The following is a 15721-nucleotide window of genomic DNA, read 5'->3' on the forward strand; positions in this document are numbered from 1 at the left end:
AAACATTTTATTTATTTTTATTGCACAGACAGAGACCTTATTTATGTGTGCAATTGCGTCATTTGAACGTAACCTTTATCTAACGTATGTCTGCTTCATGTTAATATTTTCACCAAACATTGTGCCCAACAATTTTTTACTTTATCGTACATTAATATTCAAACAAATGTATTTACCGGCTAACGGCATCCCTGATACTAAAATTACAATAAATCAGCCTGACAGCATGAGGCTAATACCTTTACAATCAGTGCTGAGAGACTGTGAGATACTTAGAGACTGTTTTCAGCTGAAGGAACCAATAAGAATGGAAAGAGTTAAATGGCCCAGGAGAAGATGGCCCTCACTTGCTTAATGCTCTCATCTGTCAACAAATGTCTGTGTCTGCTTTACACCACCAATGGAGCATGGAAAGAAAGAAAGGAAAACAGAGAGAGAAAGAGAGCGTAAGAGGCAGACAAGCTGCAAAAATCAGAACGAGAGAACAAGAACTAGCAAATTGGGAGTTTGAAGAGGAAAAAAAATGCAGGTGTTCGAATGATAGAATAATGACATATGGAAAAAAAATAGGGGTGGAGAAAGGAGGAAAGCAGCAATGTTGTTTCTCAGTGTGAAATGGCTGTTTTGTCAGTCAAGCCTGTGAGCAGCCCCTCTCCTCACCAATCTTTTTAATCTCTGCTCATCTGTCCTTCAATGCACCCAAACTCTCTCTCTCTCTCTCTCTCTCGCTCTCTCTCTCTCCCTTTGTCTACACACTCTGAAAAACTGTTTAATACTGTGGAGATTTATGGCAACCCGTTTATTGCCAAAATTCTGACTCTTGCTCCCTTTATGTTACATTGGAATGATTGTATTTACAAGACGAGCGCACATGAACATAACCACAATGTTGTAATTACCAGTGGGAAACTGGATTTTCCTTGTGCTGTGCATGGGGCATTAATGAAAGGATCGTAGCGTAAAAATAGGGGGTCACTCACCAGTCTTGTGTGTCTGTGTGTTATTCTTGAGGTAATGTCCATTCCTGTACATATCCAACACCTTTTCGAGGTGAACCAGAGTCTCATCTGTGTCCCAGATCAGCTCTCCTGAAACACACGTAAACAACAACAACAATAAACATAAAAAAAGTCAATTTCATGCCTTCTAAAATGGCCACTCCATGATATTGAAAATGGCATATCGTGACATAGGTCTTGAAAAACATAGAAAGAGATAGGATCAAGTCTGAGCCCACCCACGCTACCCGCAGCTTCATGGACTGTTGTGTCACAGAAAAACAGATTTCAAATGCTTTCTGATAAACATGCTGATAGAGTGCCCAAACCAAGGAATTAAGGGCAGAGACAGAAGACATTCAGAAGGGAGAGAAAGATAAATTTTGGGATGTGAAGAGGACGATTTTTTGTGTAGGAGAAGACGGCTGAAAAAAGGGAGTGAAGATTAGGATGAGTAATTTGTGGGTGGTTTGGTATCTGGGAAGGGAGCCGGTTTCAGCAATGTGAGTATCCTTACTGGAAAAGGTCTTAGTCTGGTTTACGCAGACTGTGTTGACCAGGTTGACAATCTTTTCTATAGCTGGTGTAGATGGTTGTTCAGTTGAAATACTTGCTGGTGGATCTGGGACAGGGTAGACCATCTATTATCTAGCTAGACTAGATGGTTGATAAGCTAAACCACCAGCAGGTGCACCTGGTTATGACTACTTAGACAATCTTTGGTCTAGACAGTTGATCAGCTAAACTATCAGTTGCTGGTACTGGTTTTGACAGGGTAGACCATCTTTCCAGCTGCTCTAGATGGTTGATCAGTTGAACTACCAGATGGTGGACCTGGTTTTGACTAGTTGGACAATATTTCACCTAGCTGGTCTAGAATGTTGATCAGCTGAAATATCAGCTTCTGGAACTAGTTTTGACCATATAGATCATCTATCATCTAGATAATTGAACAGCTGAACTGCCCACTGGTGGACCAGGTTTTGACTGGGAATACAATCTTTGCTCTAGCTGGTTGATCAGCTTGACTACCAGCTGGTGGTTTGTTTTGACTGGGTAGAACATATTTGGTCCAAGTTGGCCTAGATGGTTTCTGGTAGATCGATCACCTTGGACAACCAAAAAAACAGCTACGAAAACCAGCTTGATCAACTCAAGCTAATAGGCCTAGTTTTTCCAGCAGTGATGAAAGATCTTGAAAAGCAGAACCACACTTACCTGTAGAATTGACAATTTTGTCCAGAATGGGTCTCAGTGCTGAGGGGGCACTGTGAGGTAACAAGTAGGTGAAGAAAAATCTAGAAGAATGGAAAAGCCTCGTCAATACTTAAATCTCCCTTTCAAAACCCCAAAATACACAAATGAAGCACAAGTTAGCTCAGATATCTGAAATCTCAGTCCATGAATTGCTCACCTGTAAGCATTGTAGAGGTTTCTCTTTTCATTGATACCCTGACAACGGCACTTGTGGCAGGGGAGGGTGAAGTTGCGGGCAGGGAACTCCATGAGGCAATCTAAGGGAGAAGAGGGTGAGCAAGGTGTCTCCTCAACACTGGCGTCATCCAGGTCGGTCACTTTCAACACTCCCACAACTAGGACGAACTGCCGTGGCCTAAAGTCCAGCAGAGTGACCGACCCAAGTGGAGAGTGGGCCAAGTAGTGTAACAGCCTCATCAGACTCAAACAGATCTGTAGATCCACATAAAAAGCATGAAAGTGTAATGTAAATATGGAAATCAAATCTTCTCTTTTACATTGCAAACCAAACAATGCCCATCTTTCATCTTTTCACAAATAAACAGTTCATTTCGGGCTTTGTATAAAAGTCTTTCTCTGAATTTTGTCTTTGATTTAACAGTTATTTAAATATAAGATAAAATTCATAGGAATAAATTCACACATATGATGTTTTTGAATATTATCATTTTTGGATGGGGAAAATAAAGGGTCTGAAGAAGCTGCGCAACCGGACAAATCCAGAAACATGGTGTCCGTCAACTGAATGCATGTTGCAATGGGCTGCATCGGGGGAATAAAGTATAAATAGATTTGCTGATTGTAATGGTGGCCATCTAGTTCCCCTTCTGTCGCTCTCTCCACGTTGTGTCAGAGAAGCGACACTAGGAGTCTCTCTTGAGCGCCGATATTCACCTCTGAACTATGAAAAAAGGCCAATGAGAGTTGGCAACCAGTATTTGCATGTCCCGCCCCGGACATACGGGTATTTAAGCGGCGCAAATACGGGAGTTCAGAAAATTTCTTCGGAGCCGATGGTCGTGTCTGCAACTGCTGCATACTACACACCGAGTTCCTGTCATCCCTCTGCTGCATAACTGTTGGATTCCACGGCGCACAACAGCGGCTTTCTCCTGTTTGCACGGCTGTGCATACCTGCCCCTGGGTGCATCGACAGTGCAGAATTAAAAAGCTCTCACGAGTTTATTTCACTAAAAGAGCAAAACACAGCGGCGTTGAATGTCCTTTTAAGGACGCGTCTTTATAAAGATGTCCTTCCGCCCCTGTGTTGTTCCTGGATGCGGTAGAGTGTTCTCCGCTTCAGACGGCCACAGGCGTTGTCTCGTGTTTCTGGGTAGCGATCACACCGAGGCTGCGTTTGTGGATGGTTCATGTTCTCACTGTGAGAACATGACCATGGCAACGTTGCGGTCGCGGCTTGCTTACAACCGTGAGCAAGCCACTCCAGCCGCCCCCCGTGTTGCTCCTTCTTCCCACAGGATTGAGGACGATGCGGCTGGCGATGGAGGCGATTTGGGGATTGCGGCGGGTGCAGCTCCGCCGGGTACGCCCCTTGCACCCCAGCACGCTCGTTGATTCCCGTCCGTGCTCGAGGTGCCGGCGACTCGCCTCACAGCCAGTCAGCCGACCCTCTTGCGATGGAAGCCGATGAGCTCGCCGCGGCATTGGAGGGCGCGGCATCTGATGCAGAGTACTCCCCTGGGCTGCCGCCTTTGGGCTTGCACGCCCAGGCTGAGGCTGACGCACAGATGTCCGACATGCTTTCCCGGGCAGCCAACAGCGTGGGCTTGGATTGGAACCCTCCATCCTCCCCACAGCCATCACGGCTGGATGACTGGTTCCTGGGGTCTGCGCGCCGCTCACAGCCTCGTCCCCCCGGTTCCGTTTTTCCCGGAAGTGCATGACGAGCTGACGTCTTCGTGGAGAGCACCCCTCTCCACTCGTCACACCGCCACAGGCTCGTCCGCCCTCGCCACCCTCGATGGCGGAGCGCGCCACGAGTACGCTGGCGATTCCCCAGGTGGATAGGGCGGTTGCGATCCATCTATGCCCGGTACCCCTACCACCTGGCGAGGTCGCCCGTACTCCCTTCCCGGACCTGTAGAACAACCTCCTCGCTGACAGCGAAGGCCTACAGCGCCACCGGACGCGCCGCTTCCGCCCTGCATGCCATGGCTCTCCTGCAGGTCCACCAAGCCAAGGCACTTCGCAACATGCACGGGGGTGGCCCTGATCCCGACACGCTGAAGGAACTGCGCTCAGCGACCGACCTCGCCCTGAGAGCGACGAAGGTCACAGCGCAAGCGCTCGGGCAGGCGATGGCCACGCTAGTGGTCCAGGAACGTCAACTGTGGCTGAACATGGTCGAGATGCGTGAAGCCGACAAGACTCGCTTCCTCAACGCCCCTGGCTCCCAGTTCGGCCTCTTCGGCGACATCGTCGAGGACTTTGCCCAGCAGTTCTCCACGGTAAAGAAGCAGACGGAGGCCATCTCTCACATCATGCCTCGCCGCAAGCCTGCCGCCACGGCCCATGCCCCGCCTGCTCACCGAGGCGTCCTCCCGCGGCCAGAAGACAAGCTCCTGCTCCGCCTCAACCCGGGCCAAGCTCTCAGCCCCAGCGTCGAGCAAACCGCTGGAAGCGCACGCCTCTGTCTCACGGACCCCTCGAGGACCCGGAAGGCTCCCAGGCGCTCCTGAGACAACGCACCCAGAGTCCAAGAAGTTAGCTCCGGAGGTGGTAAGACCGCTCCGTCCCCCGGTGGAGGGCCGGGAAGAGAATCCTTTGTTTTTTCATTTGCCGCACCCCTTAACGGTGGCTGCGGTACCCAAATTCTCAATAAAAGAGCTATTTCCTTTGTCTCTGGGGCATATGGCCCGCAAATGCCGTTCTCACGGCACTCTGCTTTCAGGCCTCAACAGTCCCGGCTCCATGGACGCGGTGTACCCACCTTCAGCCCCACGACTGCTCCCTGGCAGGCCGGTTCAGACGAGTCCAGAGGACGCCAGCATCAGACCTCCTCCTCAGTCACGAACCCGCCCCCTGCCGGGTGCGCGGAGCAAGGTAAGTGCTTTGAGTTCATTCTCAGCACCAGAGCCTCGGGACGCCACGTTGCCTCCCGACGCCACGTTACCTGTTCCGCACCGCTGCGAAGCCCCGCAGGGTACGTCCAAAAAACCCATCCCTTTGGTGCCCCTAGCACGGAGTTTAGAGGCGTGGCTTTCACTGCCCAACCCGTCACGCTGGCTGCACCGGACCATTCGACTCGGTTACGCAATTTAGTTTGCCAGGTCTCCGCCCCCCTTCGTGGGCGTACATTTTTCCGCAGTACACGGCCAACATGCCCATTCCCTGCGCGAAGAAATCGCCTCCCTTCTATTAAAGGACGCGATAGAGCCTGTCCCTCCAACCGAAACGAAGAAGGGTTTCTACAGCCCTTTGTTGTACCCAAGAAAGGTGGCGGCTTACGACCGATCTTGGACCTGCGAGTTTTCAATCGGACCTTGTCCAAACTCCCGTTCAAAATGCTCACCCAGAAACAAATTCTATCTGGCGTCCGGCATCTAGATTGGTTCGCAGCGGTAGTCCTGAAGGACGCGTACTCCCAAGTCTCAATTTGCCCTTGACATCGACCCTTCCTACGGTTCACGTTCGACGGCCAGGCGTATCAGTACAAAGTACTCCCCTTCGGCCTGTCTCTGTCCCCTCGCATCTTCACGAAAGTCGCAGAGGCAGCTCTTGCCCCGCTCCGAGTAGCCGGCATACACATACTCAATTACCTCGACGACTGGCTCATACTGGCTCACTCTCGAGAGTTACTATGCGCACACAGAGACCAGGTGCTCAGACACCTCAGCCGTTTGGGGCTTCAGGTCAACTGGGAAAAGAGCAAGCTCTCCCCGGTCCAGAGCATCTCTTTTCTCGGTCTGGAGTTAGACTCAGTCTCAATGACAGCACGTTTCTCCAACGAGCGTGCTCAGTCAGTGCAGAAATGCCTCGCTTCCTTCAAGCCAGGCGCCGTGGTCCCGCTAAAACGTTTCCAACAGCTCCTGGGGCATATGGCATCCTCCGCGGAGGCCGCGCCACTGGGGTTGATGCATGAGACCACTTCAGCACTGGCTCCGGACTCGAGTCCCGAGACGAGCATGGCGCCGCGGCACGCACAACGTAAAAGTTACCTCTGCCTGCCGCCAGACCTTCAAACCCTGGACAGACCTTTGCTTTCTAAGGGCTGGAGTACCCTTGCAGCAGGTGTCCCGACGCACTGTGGTCACGACCGACGTGTGCAACGGGTGCGCAGCCGCAGGCCGGTGGAACCGAGGCCCGCTGCAATGGCACATCAAATGCCTAGAGCTGCTGGCTGTTTTTCTGGCCCTGCAGAAGTTTCTTCCGTTAATTCGGCACAAACACGTCTTAGTCAGGACAGACAGCACCACGGTCGTAGCCTACATAAACAGCCAAGGCGGAGTACGCTCCCTCCACATGTCACAGCTCGCCCGTCATCTCCTCCTATGGAGTCAGCAGCGACTGGAGTCATTGCGCGCCACTCACATCCCCGGCAACCTCAATGTGATGGCGGACACGCTGTCAAGACAAAGCTTGCCCGGCGGAGAGTGGAGACTCCACCCCCAGTCGGTCTAGCTGATTTGGGACCGGTTCGGCAAGGCCCAGGTAGACCTGTTTGCCTCCCAAGAAACCTCCCACTGCCCGCTCTGGTATGCCCGGACAGAGGCTCCCCTCGGGGCAGATGCGCTGGCACACAGCTGGCCCATGGGGCTGCGCAAGTACGCATTTCCCTCAGTGAGCCTTCTTGCACAGGTGCTATGCAAGGTCAGGGAGGACGAGGAGCAAGTCATTCTGGTAGCCCCCTACTGGCCTACCCGGACTTGGTTTTCGGACCTCACACTCCTCACGACAGTCCCTCCCTGGCGAATTCCCCTGAGGAAGGACCTTCTTTCTCAGGGACGGGGCACGCTCTGGCACCCGCACTCAGACCTCTGGAACCTCCACGTCTGGCCCCTGGACGGGATGCGGAAGATCTAGCCGGTCTACCATCTGCCATCGTAGATGTAATCAATCAAGCCAGAGCCCCCTCTACCAGGCATCTTTACGCCCTAAAGTGGCGTCTGTTCACGGACTGGTGTTCTTCCCGAGCCGAAGACCCGCAGAAGTGCGCAGTTAGGTCAGTGCTCGTGTTTCTTCAGAAGAGGCTGGAGAGGAGGCTGTCCCCCTCCACCCTCAAGGTGTATGTCGCCGCTATCGCGGCCCACCACAACACGGTAGACGGAAATTCTCTTGGTACGCACGACTTAATCGTCTGGTTCCTAAAAGGTGCCCGGAGGATAGCTCCCTCCCGGCCTAACCTGTTCCCCTCCTGGGATCTCTCAGTCATCCTTACGGGACTCCAGAGACCCCCCTTCGAGCCGCTTGACTCAGTTGGACTCAGGGCCCTCTCTCTCAAGACCGCCCTACTGATCGCGCTCGCTTCCATCAAGAGGGTCGGGGACCTGCATGCGTTCTCTGTTAGCGACGCTTGCCTGGAGTTCGGTCCAGCAGACACTTTCGTGATCCTAAGACCGCGACCGGGCTATGTGCCCAAGGTTCCTACCACACCCTTCAGGGATCAGGTAGTGAACCAGCAAGCGCTGCCCCGGAGGAGGCAGATCCAGCCCTTTCACTGCTGTGTCCAGTACGTGCCTTACGTATCTACCTGGACCGCACACAGAGCACTAGACGCTCTGAGCAGCTCTTCGCCTGCTTTGGGGACAGCAAAAGGGAATGCTGTCTCCAAGCAGAGACTCGCCCACTGGGTTGTCGACGCCATTTCCCTGGCTTATCACACCCAGGCCATGCCCCCCTTTGCGGGTCCGAGCCCACTCCACCAGGAGTGTTAGGCCCTCATGGGCACTGGCTAGGGGCACTGCCCTAGCAGACATTTGTAGAGCAGCGGGCTGGGCAACACCTAACACTTTCGCAAGATTCTACAATCTCCGAGTTGAGTCAGTATCGTCCCGTGTTCTCTCAGGTACCGAGCCCGTAGAACTCGGTGGCTCGCCCACGATCTCACCGGGTGAATCGCTTGAATCTAGCGCCCTTCCCCCTAACCAGGGGAAACAGTGCGCCTTCATTCCCAGGAGATCTCAGGTTTGGGACACTGGTTGATTCCTCCCTAGCCCTCGTGGGTCGCAGTTCAGCGGAGGAACTCGCCGACCCAAGCCACTGCGGGTACCGCAAGCTACCCTGCACTGGTATAGGTGCTCCACAGGTAAGGCCTCCTTCGGACTCCCCCTGTGTGTCCCTCTGGCGAGTGGACTCCCGTGCTTCTCTTAGGCAGCCACGGCTGCCGTGCTGTATGTTCCCCCCTCTATAGGCTGGATCCACCACCGCACCGACTTTTCCACATAGGCCCTAAGTCAGGCCTCTGATGGTTTTGCCACTTAAACTTGCCTCCCCTCTCGGGTAGGCGTGGCCTCCGCAGGGTCTTCTCCGCCCTGAATAAGGGCTAAGACCCCCTTCCCTCAATGCGTGTAAGGGCCCCGGCCTAAGTTGCTCTATGCGAGAAACATAGAGAGAAAAGAGGCCCGGCCAGGCTTGGCCCGTTCCCAGGTTGGCGGCCAGCACCTTGTTCCCCATCCAGGGTAACGATAAGGAATCCTGATGGCTTAAATGGGGCATTGGGGAAGGGTACGTGCAGCCTGATACAGTTGGTCGCCCTGCACGTAAGAATACCTGCTCGCTCCTGTATCAGCAGTTCACGTACATGGCTCAGCCGCATGGCGCTTTTATAAGTGGACCCCTAGTGTCGCTTCTCTGACACAACGTGGAGAGAGCGACAGAAGGGGAACGTCTAGGTTACGTATGTAACCTCCGCTCCCTGATGGAGGGAACGAGATGTTGTGTCTCCCCTGCCACGTCGCTGAGCCGAGCCACTGTTGTGGCCGGACCATTTCCGGCTCCTCATAAAAATCCTGAATGAACTCCCGTATTTGCGCCGCTTAAATACCCGTATGTCCGGGGGCGGGACATGCAAATACTGGTTGCCAACTCTCATTGGCCTTTTTTCATAGTTCAGAGGTGAATATCGGTGCTCAAGAGAGACCCCTAGTGTCGCTTCTCTGACACAACGTCTCGTTCCCTCCATCAGGGAACGGAGGTTACATACGTAACCTAGACGTTTCGAACCACCTGCTATGTCATTTGAATTGTTGTTGTTTTTAAAAACTGGGTAAGCACATTATCCCAACCCTTGGCCTCTGGCTTTACTGGGTCCAGGTTTGAGATTTAATGGCCAGTGCAGAGCTTTTTTTAGTAGAAATGCATGCAATTGTTCCAGATTGGGCATTGACACTGTTACCCTGTGAATGGTAAAGCCGGGTTCAGAATTTGATCGCTTTGTGTGACATGTTTACCGAAGACCGATTAATTGCCTTTGCGAAGAATCTTAGACTCTGATGAAGTAATGATTCTGAATGAGTTCTGATTCTGCATCACAGTCATGCAGTGCAAATACTCCTTGGACAGCCAGATAAGATAAAACACTGGCAACACTGTCAATCAACACAATTTGGCCCAAAGCCTTGACTAAGATATGTATCGTACAGTCAGACATAATGTCGTACAGTGTGCCGTGGATTTTACCCAAGATCTTACTGGGACTGCTTCATACAGTCTGACAAGCAACAATTTTATAGGGATCATGAAGTGGAAAATCAAACTTACCATGATATCTTGACATATAAGAGTTCATGGCACTATAAAAACATACTGTAAATTTCAGAACTCAAAATTTCTTCGTTAGTCCAAATAAATGCTTTATTGAAACCAAGGTGCCAAAATGGCTTGTTCTCTACTTTCTCCACACTAATACGTCATAGTGAGGTATTACATGAGCACAGGCCGACCATTGCATTAACAGATCAACGGCTACTTTAACGTCAACACTGCTTAGGCCCGCCCATCGGTTTTGAAGTTAGAGTAGAGCGGTGAGATTATTTTTGGAGCAAAAGGAGTTGTAAAAATGGCCACGAAGATGTCAAGACGTTGCAGTGCCAGGTCGTGGGAAACTAGATCTCTTGCATTTGCTTTGCAAAGATCCCAACATTAAGAAAGAGTGGCTGACGTTTATTTTTAATGAAATCCCAGATCACGTAAGAACATGTTTGTTTGCTCGCTTCATTTTGCTGATAATTCTTTCACAAACAAGACACAGTTCGAAGCAGGCTTTGCAGAGAGTCTTAAAGAGATAAATTAAAAGTTAATTCAGTGCACACTATATTGGACCTGACAGTGATGTCACAACAAACAAGAGTGAGTATCCATGTTAATTGTTTTGCTTCATATGTTACAGACTATTAGATGTGTACTTAGTATTTGATTTGATCCTAGTGATTTTAGATGCTTGTGTAATAGTTTTAATGCACATGGATCTCTAAGTAGCATATATTTCCTTGTTCTGTAGGCATGATGGCACAATTGCCACAGATGCACCTAAAGAGTCTCAATCTCTTTAATAAAAAAAGACTCATAGTAATGAAAAACATATGCATTTGTCACTACACTGAATAAAAGATGAAAGATGATTATATGACGAACATCAGTGCAACAAACACCAGTGAATGTATCCTGTATATGTTTACATGTTGCACAAAAAGTGTATCATTTCACTGTTATAAATGTGATAGCACCATGTATTTACACTTTATTTGGTACTGTCATGCATTACTCAGCATTTTTAAAACAAGGAAAAGTTTCACCGTTGGAAAATGCCCCAACTATGTAAAAAGATACCATTGTGTCGCGTCTTGGTTAAACAAGAATAAAAGTAATACCTATTACACAAATAGACAAGTAAATTACAGTGATTACTTACCATGCTGTCACAGAATGTGTTTGTGGATGGGGTTCATTTGGGATCAGACTCTGGCTCAAACATGCATGGTTTAATTCCTCCAGTTGTCATTTTTTTAACCATCCGATGTCCTCAAAACAACCCCACATGCACATAACAGCGGGGGAATTTACACTTATACACATGCAAAGATGTTATCCAATCACAGTGCATTCACACTGAAGTCTTCAAGAATACACGCCCCAAAACACGGAACATTTGAATCAGAGGTACAAAAACTGGATAGAAAAAGATGAATTATTCCTAAATTATGACTCATTTTAATGAAAAAAAATCACACAAACATTATAAGTGGACCACAAGGATCATTATAAATAAAATAAAAATCCAATTCATGACACCTTTAAAGGACCGTAAAAATCACAAAGTGAGCGCCTGGCTTAAGTGCCCCAACTTTCCGAGTTGGGGGCATGTCAATTAAAGAATTATGGCGACTAGTTTCACTAGTGCTAAAAAGCTTCCTGGGTTTGCCAGGAACTGAAAATGAAAAACTGAAAAATAGGCGGCATGTGTCTTGGAAGCACCCCCTTGCTTCAATCTCCACTTCCTGACTTATGGGGCCACATGAGTGTGTTAGTGCTGTTGTGTGTGTGTGCGTGTTTACGTGTGTGCGAGTGTGTTCCTTGAGGATTAGCCCACTTATTGTGTATGAGGGTTCGAGGGGTGCCGCTGAAGCTCTTGCAGCTGGTGAAAGTGTGAAAGGACATCTCCAATTCAGGCAACACCTCCATCTACCACGTTCTTCAGGCCAGAGTTCAGCGGATTAGATGGCCGTAGGGAAAGAAGAGGAGGATGGAGACACAAAGAGGAGCAAGATGGGTGAATGCAACAGAAAGAAGGAAAGGAGAGCATAAAAGAGAAGCAAACATAGAGGAGATGAGGGGGTGGAGGAGATGCTGCCCATGCCTTTCACAACAGACAAAAGCTGCTTTTAATACACTCCGGATTAGCAACTACTGGGAAATGTCAGCCCCAGCTTACTGTGTGACTGTGTGTGGGTTTGTCTCACTCGACATAGCAGGCAACCAGTTGCTTTGGTAAAACCATTGAGAAAGTAATTGTAAGGGAAGGCAAGGCTATCCAAAATAATAGCTTTGTTTTTCTAAAAATGCATTTTTACCATGCAAAAAATTGAAGATCAATTAAAAAAGTAAACAACAAAATACTACTGACATTTCAAGTCTATGTGTGACCTTTTATATATACACCGATCAGCCACAACATTAAAACCACCTGCCTAATATTGTGTAGGTCTCCCTCGTGCCACCAAAACAGCACCAACCCTCACCACAATTGTACAGAGTGGTTATCTGTTGTTATATTTTTAACCAGTCTGACCACTCTCTGTTGACCACTCTCATCAACAAGGTATTTCTGTACACAGAATTGCCACTCACTGGATATTTTCTGTTTTTGGCACCATTTGGAGTAAATTCTAGAGACTGTTGTGTGTGAAAATCCCAGGAAATCAGCAGTTATAGAAATACTAAAACCAGCCCATCTGACAACAGCAATCATGCCACAGTCCAAATCACTGTGATAATCATGGTTACTGTTGTAACCTCCGTTCCCCGAGGGAAGGAACGAGACGTTGTGTCGAATGAAGTGACACAAGGGGGCTTCCTGGGACACCAAACGTACCTCTGAACCTGAGAAAAGGCCAATGTCAAGTTGGCAGACAGAATTTGCATGCCCCGACCCGGACATACGGGTATAAAGGGAAGCAGGGCAGCGAGTGACAGTCAAGATTTTGCACTGAGGAGCCAAAAATAAGGTATGGCTGTTTACAGTGGTAGGTCTAGTGCTGTGGCAGGAGGGACACAACGTCTCGTTCCTTCCCTCGGGGAACAGAGGTTACAACAGTAACCATGACACTCCCCTTCTGTCACTCACTCGACGTTGTGTTGAATGAAGTGTCACAAGGGGTCCCATATAAAAAAACATGCACTGATCGTGTTACGTGAACTGCCGAGACAGGAGCAAGCAGGCTACTGCGTGCTAGAGGCAACTGTGTAGCCCTCGGCTGCACGTAGCCCTCCCCAACGCCCCCAAAGAGGTGTCACATACAGACCTTAGGTCCCCCGCACCCCTGAGTGGGGGAACTGGCGCTAAATGACTAGCATGGGAGTCTCTCACATAGGTCTTATTCTTTCAGGTGGAAAAGACCCTGCGGAAGCCACATCCTGCCCAGTCTAGGGGTAGGTAACATGTAGCAAATACACTACAAGGTTTGTGAAGCCGTACATGGGAAATGGCATGGTGGTAGGTCCAGCCTAATGAGGGGGGACTATACAAGCACGGCAATCGGAGCAGCCGAAAGGGGGACCTTACCGCGGGAAATACATCACAGGGAGTTTGCCTGAAAAGGGAACTAAGCCCCTGGAGCCCGACCCCAATACAGAGCACCTGTGACTCGTAGTGGGTCCGGCCGCAAATTGCTCCACTGAATTCGCCGGCCAGAAGACTAGGGAGGAGAACATCCAGGGAGCTCGGACCTGACAAAACACAGGACCAGACCGACTCAACCCTGGCAAAGATATTGGGTGTTGCCCAGCCTGCTGCTCTGCAGATGTCTGCTAAGGAGGTGCCATGGGCCAGTGCCCACGAGGATGCCACACTTCTCGTAGAGTGTGCTCGAACCCACAAGGGGGGCGGGCACAGCCTGGGTGTGATAAGCTAAGGAAATAGTCTCCGGGCGCCTTTCAGGAACCTGATAATCAAGTCGTGCTTACCTAGGGACTTGCCATCTACTGCGTCATGGTGGGCTGCAATAGCAGCTACATACACCTTGAAGGTGGAGGGGGACAGCCCCCCCACCGGACTCTCCTGCAGGAATGAAAGCACTGACTGAACTGCGCACCTCTGTGGGTCTACAGCGGAGAAGAACACCAATTTGCGAACAAGCGCCACTTTAGGGCGTAAAGTTGCCTGGTGGAGGGAGCTCTGGCTTGGTTGATCGTGTCTAAGACTGCAGGTGGTAGATCCACTAGATCTTCTGCATCCCATCCAGGGGCCAGACGTGGGTGCCAGAGGGTGCCCCGTCCCCGAGAAAGAAGGTCCTTCCTCAGGGGAATTTTCCAGGGAAGTGCTGTTGCAAGGAGCGTAAGATCCGAGAACCAGGCCAGGGTGGGGCAGTAAGGGGCCACCAGGATGACCTGTTCCTCGTCCTCCCTGATCTTGCACAGCACCGGTGCAAGAAGGTTCACTAGGGGAAATATGTACTTGCGCAGCCCCCGGGGCCAGCTGTGTGCCAGCGCGTCTGTCCCGAGAGGAGCTCCTGTCAGGGAGTACCAGAGCGGGCAGTGGGAGTTGTCTTGGGAGGCAAAGAGATCTATCTGTGCCTTGCCGAATTGGTCCCAATTCAGCTGGACCACCTGGGGGTGGAGCCTCCACTCTCCACTGGGGTCTGTTAAAGGGTTGAAACTTGACGGCAAGAGGGGGTGATTGTCACACGGTATGTGCCGTGGCGCCATGCTCATCTCGGGACTCGAGTCTGTAGCCAGTGTTGAAGCGGTCTCATATGCATCAACCCGAGCGGCGGAGCCACGGCTGAGGATGCCATATTCCCCAGGAGCCTCTGGAATTGTTTTAGAAGAATTGTTGTGCCAGGCTCAAAGAGAGTGAGGCACCTGAGCACTGACTGAGCACGCTCGTTGGTGACAGCACGTCTCACCAACGAGCACTGACTGAGCACGCTCGTTGGTGAGACGTGCTGTCATTGAGACTGAGTCTAACTCCATGCCGATAAAAGAGATGCTCTGAACCGGGACGAGCTTGCTCTTTTCCCAGTTGACCTGAAGCCCTAGACGGCTGAGGTGCCTGAGCACCTGGTCCCTTTGAGCACACAGTAACTCTCGAGATTGAGCCAGGATGAGCCAGTCATCGAGGTAGTTGAGTATGCGGATGCCCACTTCCCGGTTGAGAATTCACAGGTCCGAGATTGATCGCAACCCTCCGCTTTTTTTGGATAGGATGACGTAAGGGGTGTAGAAACCCTTCTCCATCTCGGCTGGAGGGACGGGGTCTCTCGCATCCTTGAGGAGCAGGGTTGTGATCTATGCTCTTAAGACGCTTGCTTTCTCGGCGCACACGGAAGTGGAGAGAACACCGCTGAAACGAGGCGGGAGCCGGGCGAGCTGAATCACGTAGCCAAGTCGGATGGTCCTGGCCAGCCAGCGCGATGGATTGGGAAGTGAAAGCCACACATCCAAACTCCTAACGGGATGATTGCCTTTGATGTACCGGGCAGGGCTTCGCTGCGGGGGAAAGCACGTAATGGCGCGTCGAGAGGCAGAAGAGCGTCTCGAGGCTTGGGTGCTGAGAAAAGACTCAAAGCACTTACCTTGCTCCGTGCACCCGGCAGGGGGCGGGTTAGAGACTGAGGAAGAGGTCCTAGAGGGGCTGAGCAATCGCGAGGCCGGAGGCTAGGGAACTGCGTCCGGGGAGCCGGAACTGTAGAGTCTTAGGGCCGGGGTGCCATGAGAACGGTGAAGCACCGGCTGGATGACCCAGGGTGTGAGTAAATTGCTCTTTATTGAGAATGTGGCATGTGTCAAAC

At 50.8% G+C, this 15721-nt stretch overlaps 1 protein-coding gene across 1 annotated transcript in view; it reads right to left on the minus strand.

Moving 5' to 3' along the window:
• The window catches only part of LOC127660703 (extracellular tyrosine-protein kinase PKDCC-like), a 57726-nt gene that overhangs the window by 11226 nt on the left and 30779 nt on the right, over window positions 1-15721 (minus strand). Inside the window, exons 3-5 of the mRNA XM_052151079.1 lie at window positions 2413-2687; window positions 2217-2296; window positions 981-1088 (exon numbers count right to left, since the gene is read on the minus strand). Coding sequence (XP_052007039.1) covers window positions 981-1088; window positions 2217-2296; window positions 2413-2687 — 463 coding nt within the window. The remainder of the gene's footprint in view (window positions 1-980; window positions 1089-2216; window positions 2297-2412; window positions 2688-15721) is intronic.

This window comes from Xyrauchen texanus, chromosome 20 (genome assembly GCF_025860055.1).
Source record: "Xyrauchen texanus isolate HMW12.3.18 chromosome 20, RBS_HiC_50CHRs, whole genome shotgun sequence".
Taxonomy (NCBI): Eukaryota; Metazoa; Chordata; class Actinopteri; order Cypriniformes; family Catostomidae; genus Xyrauchen; species Xyrauchen texanus.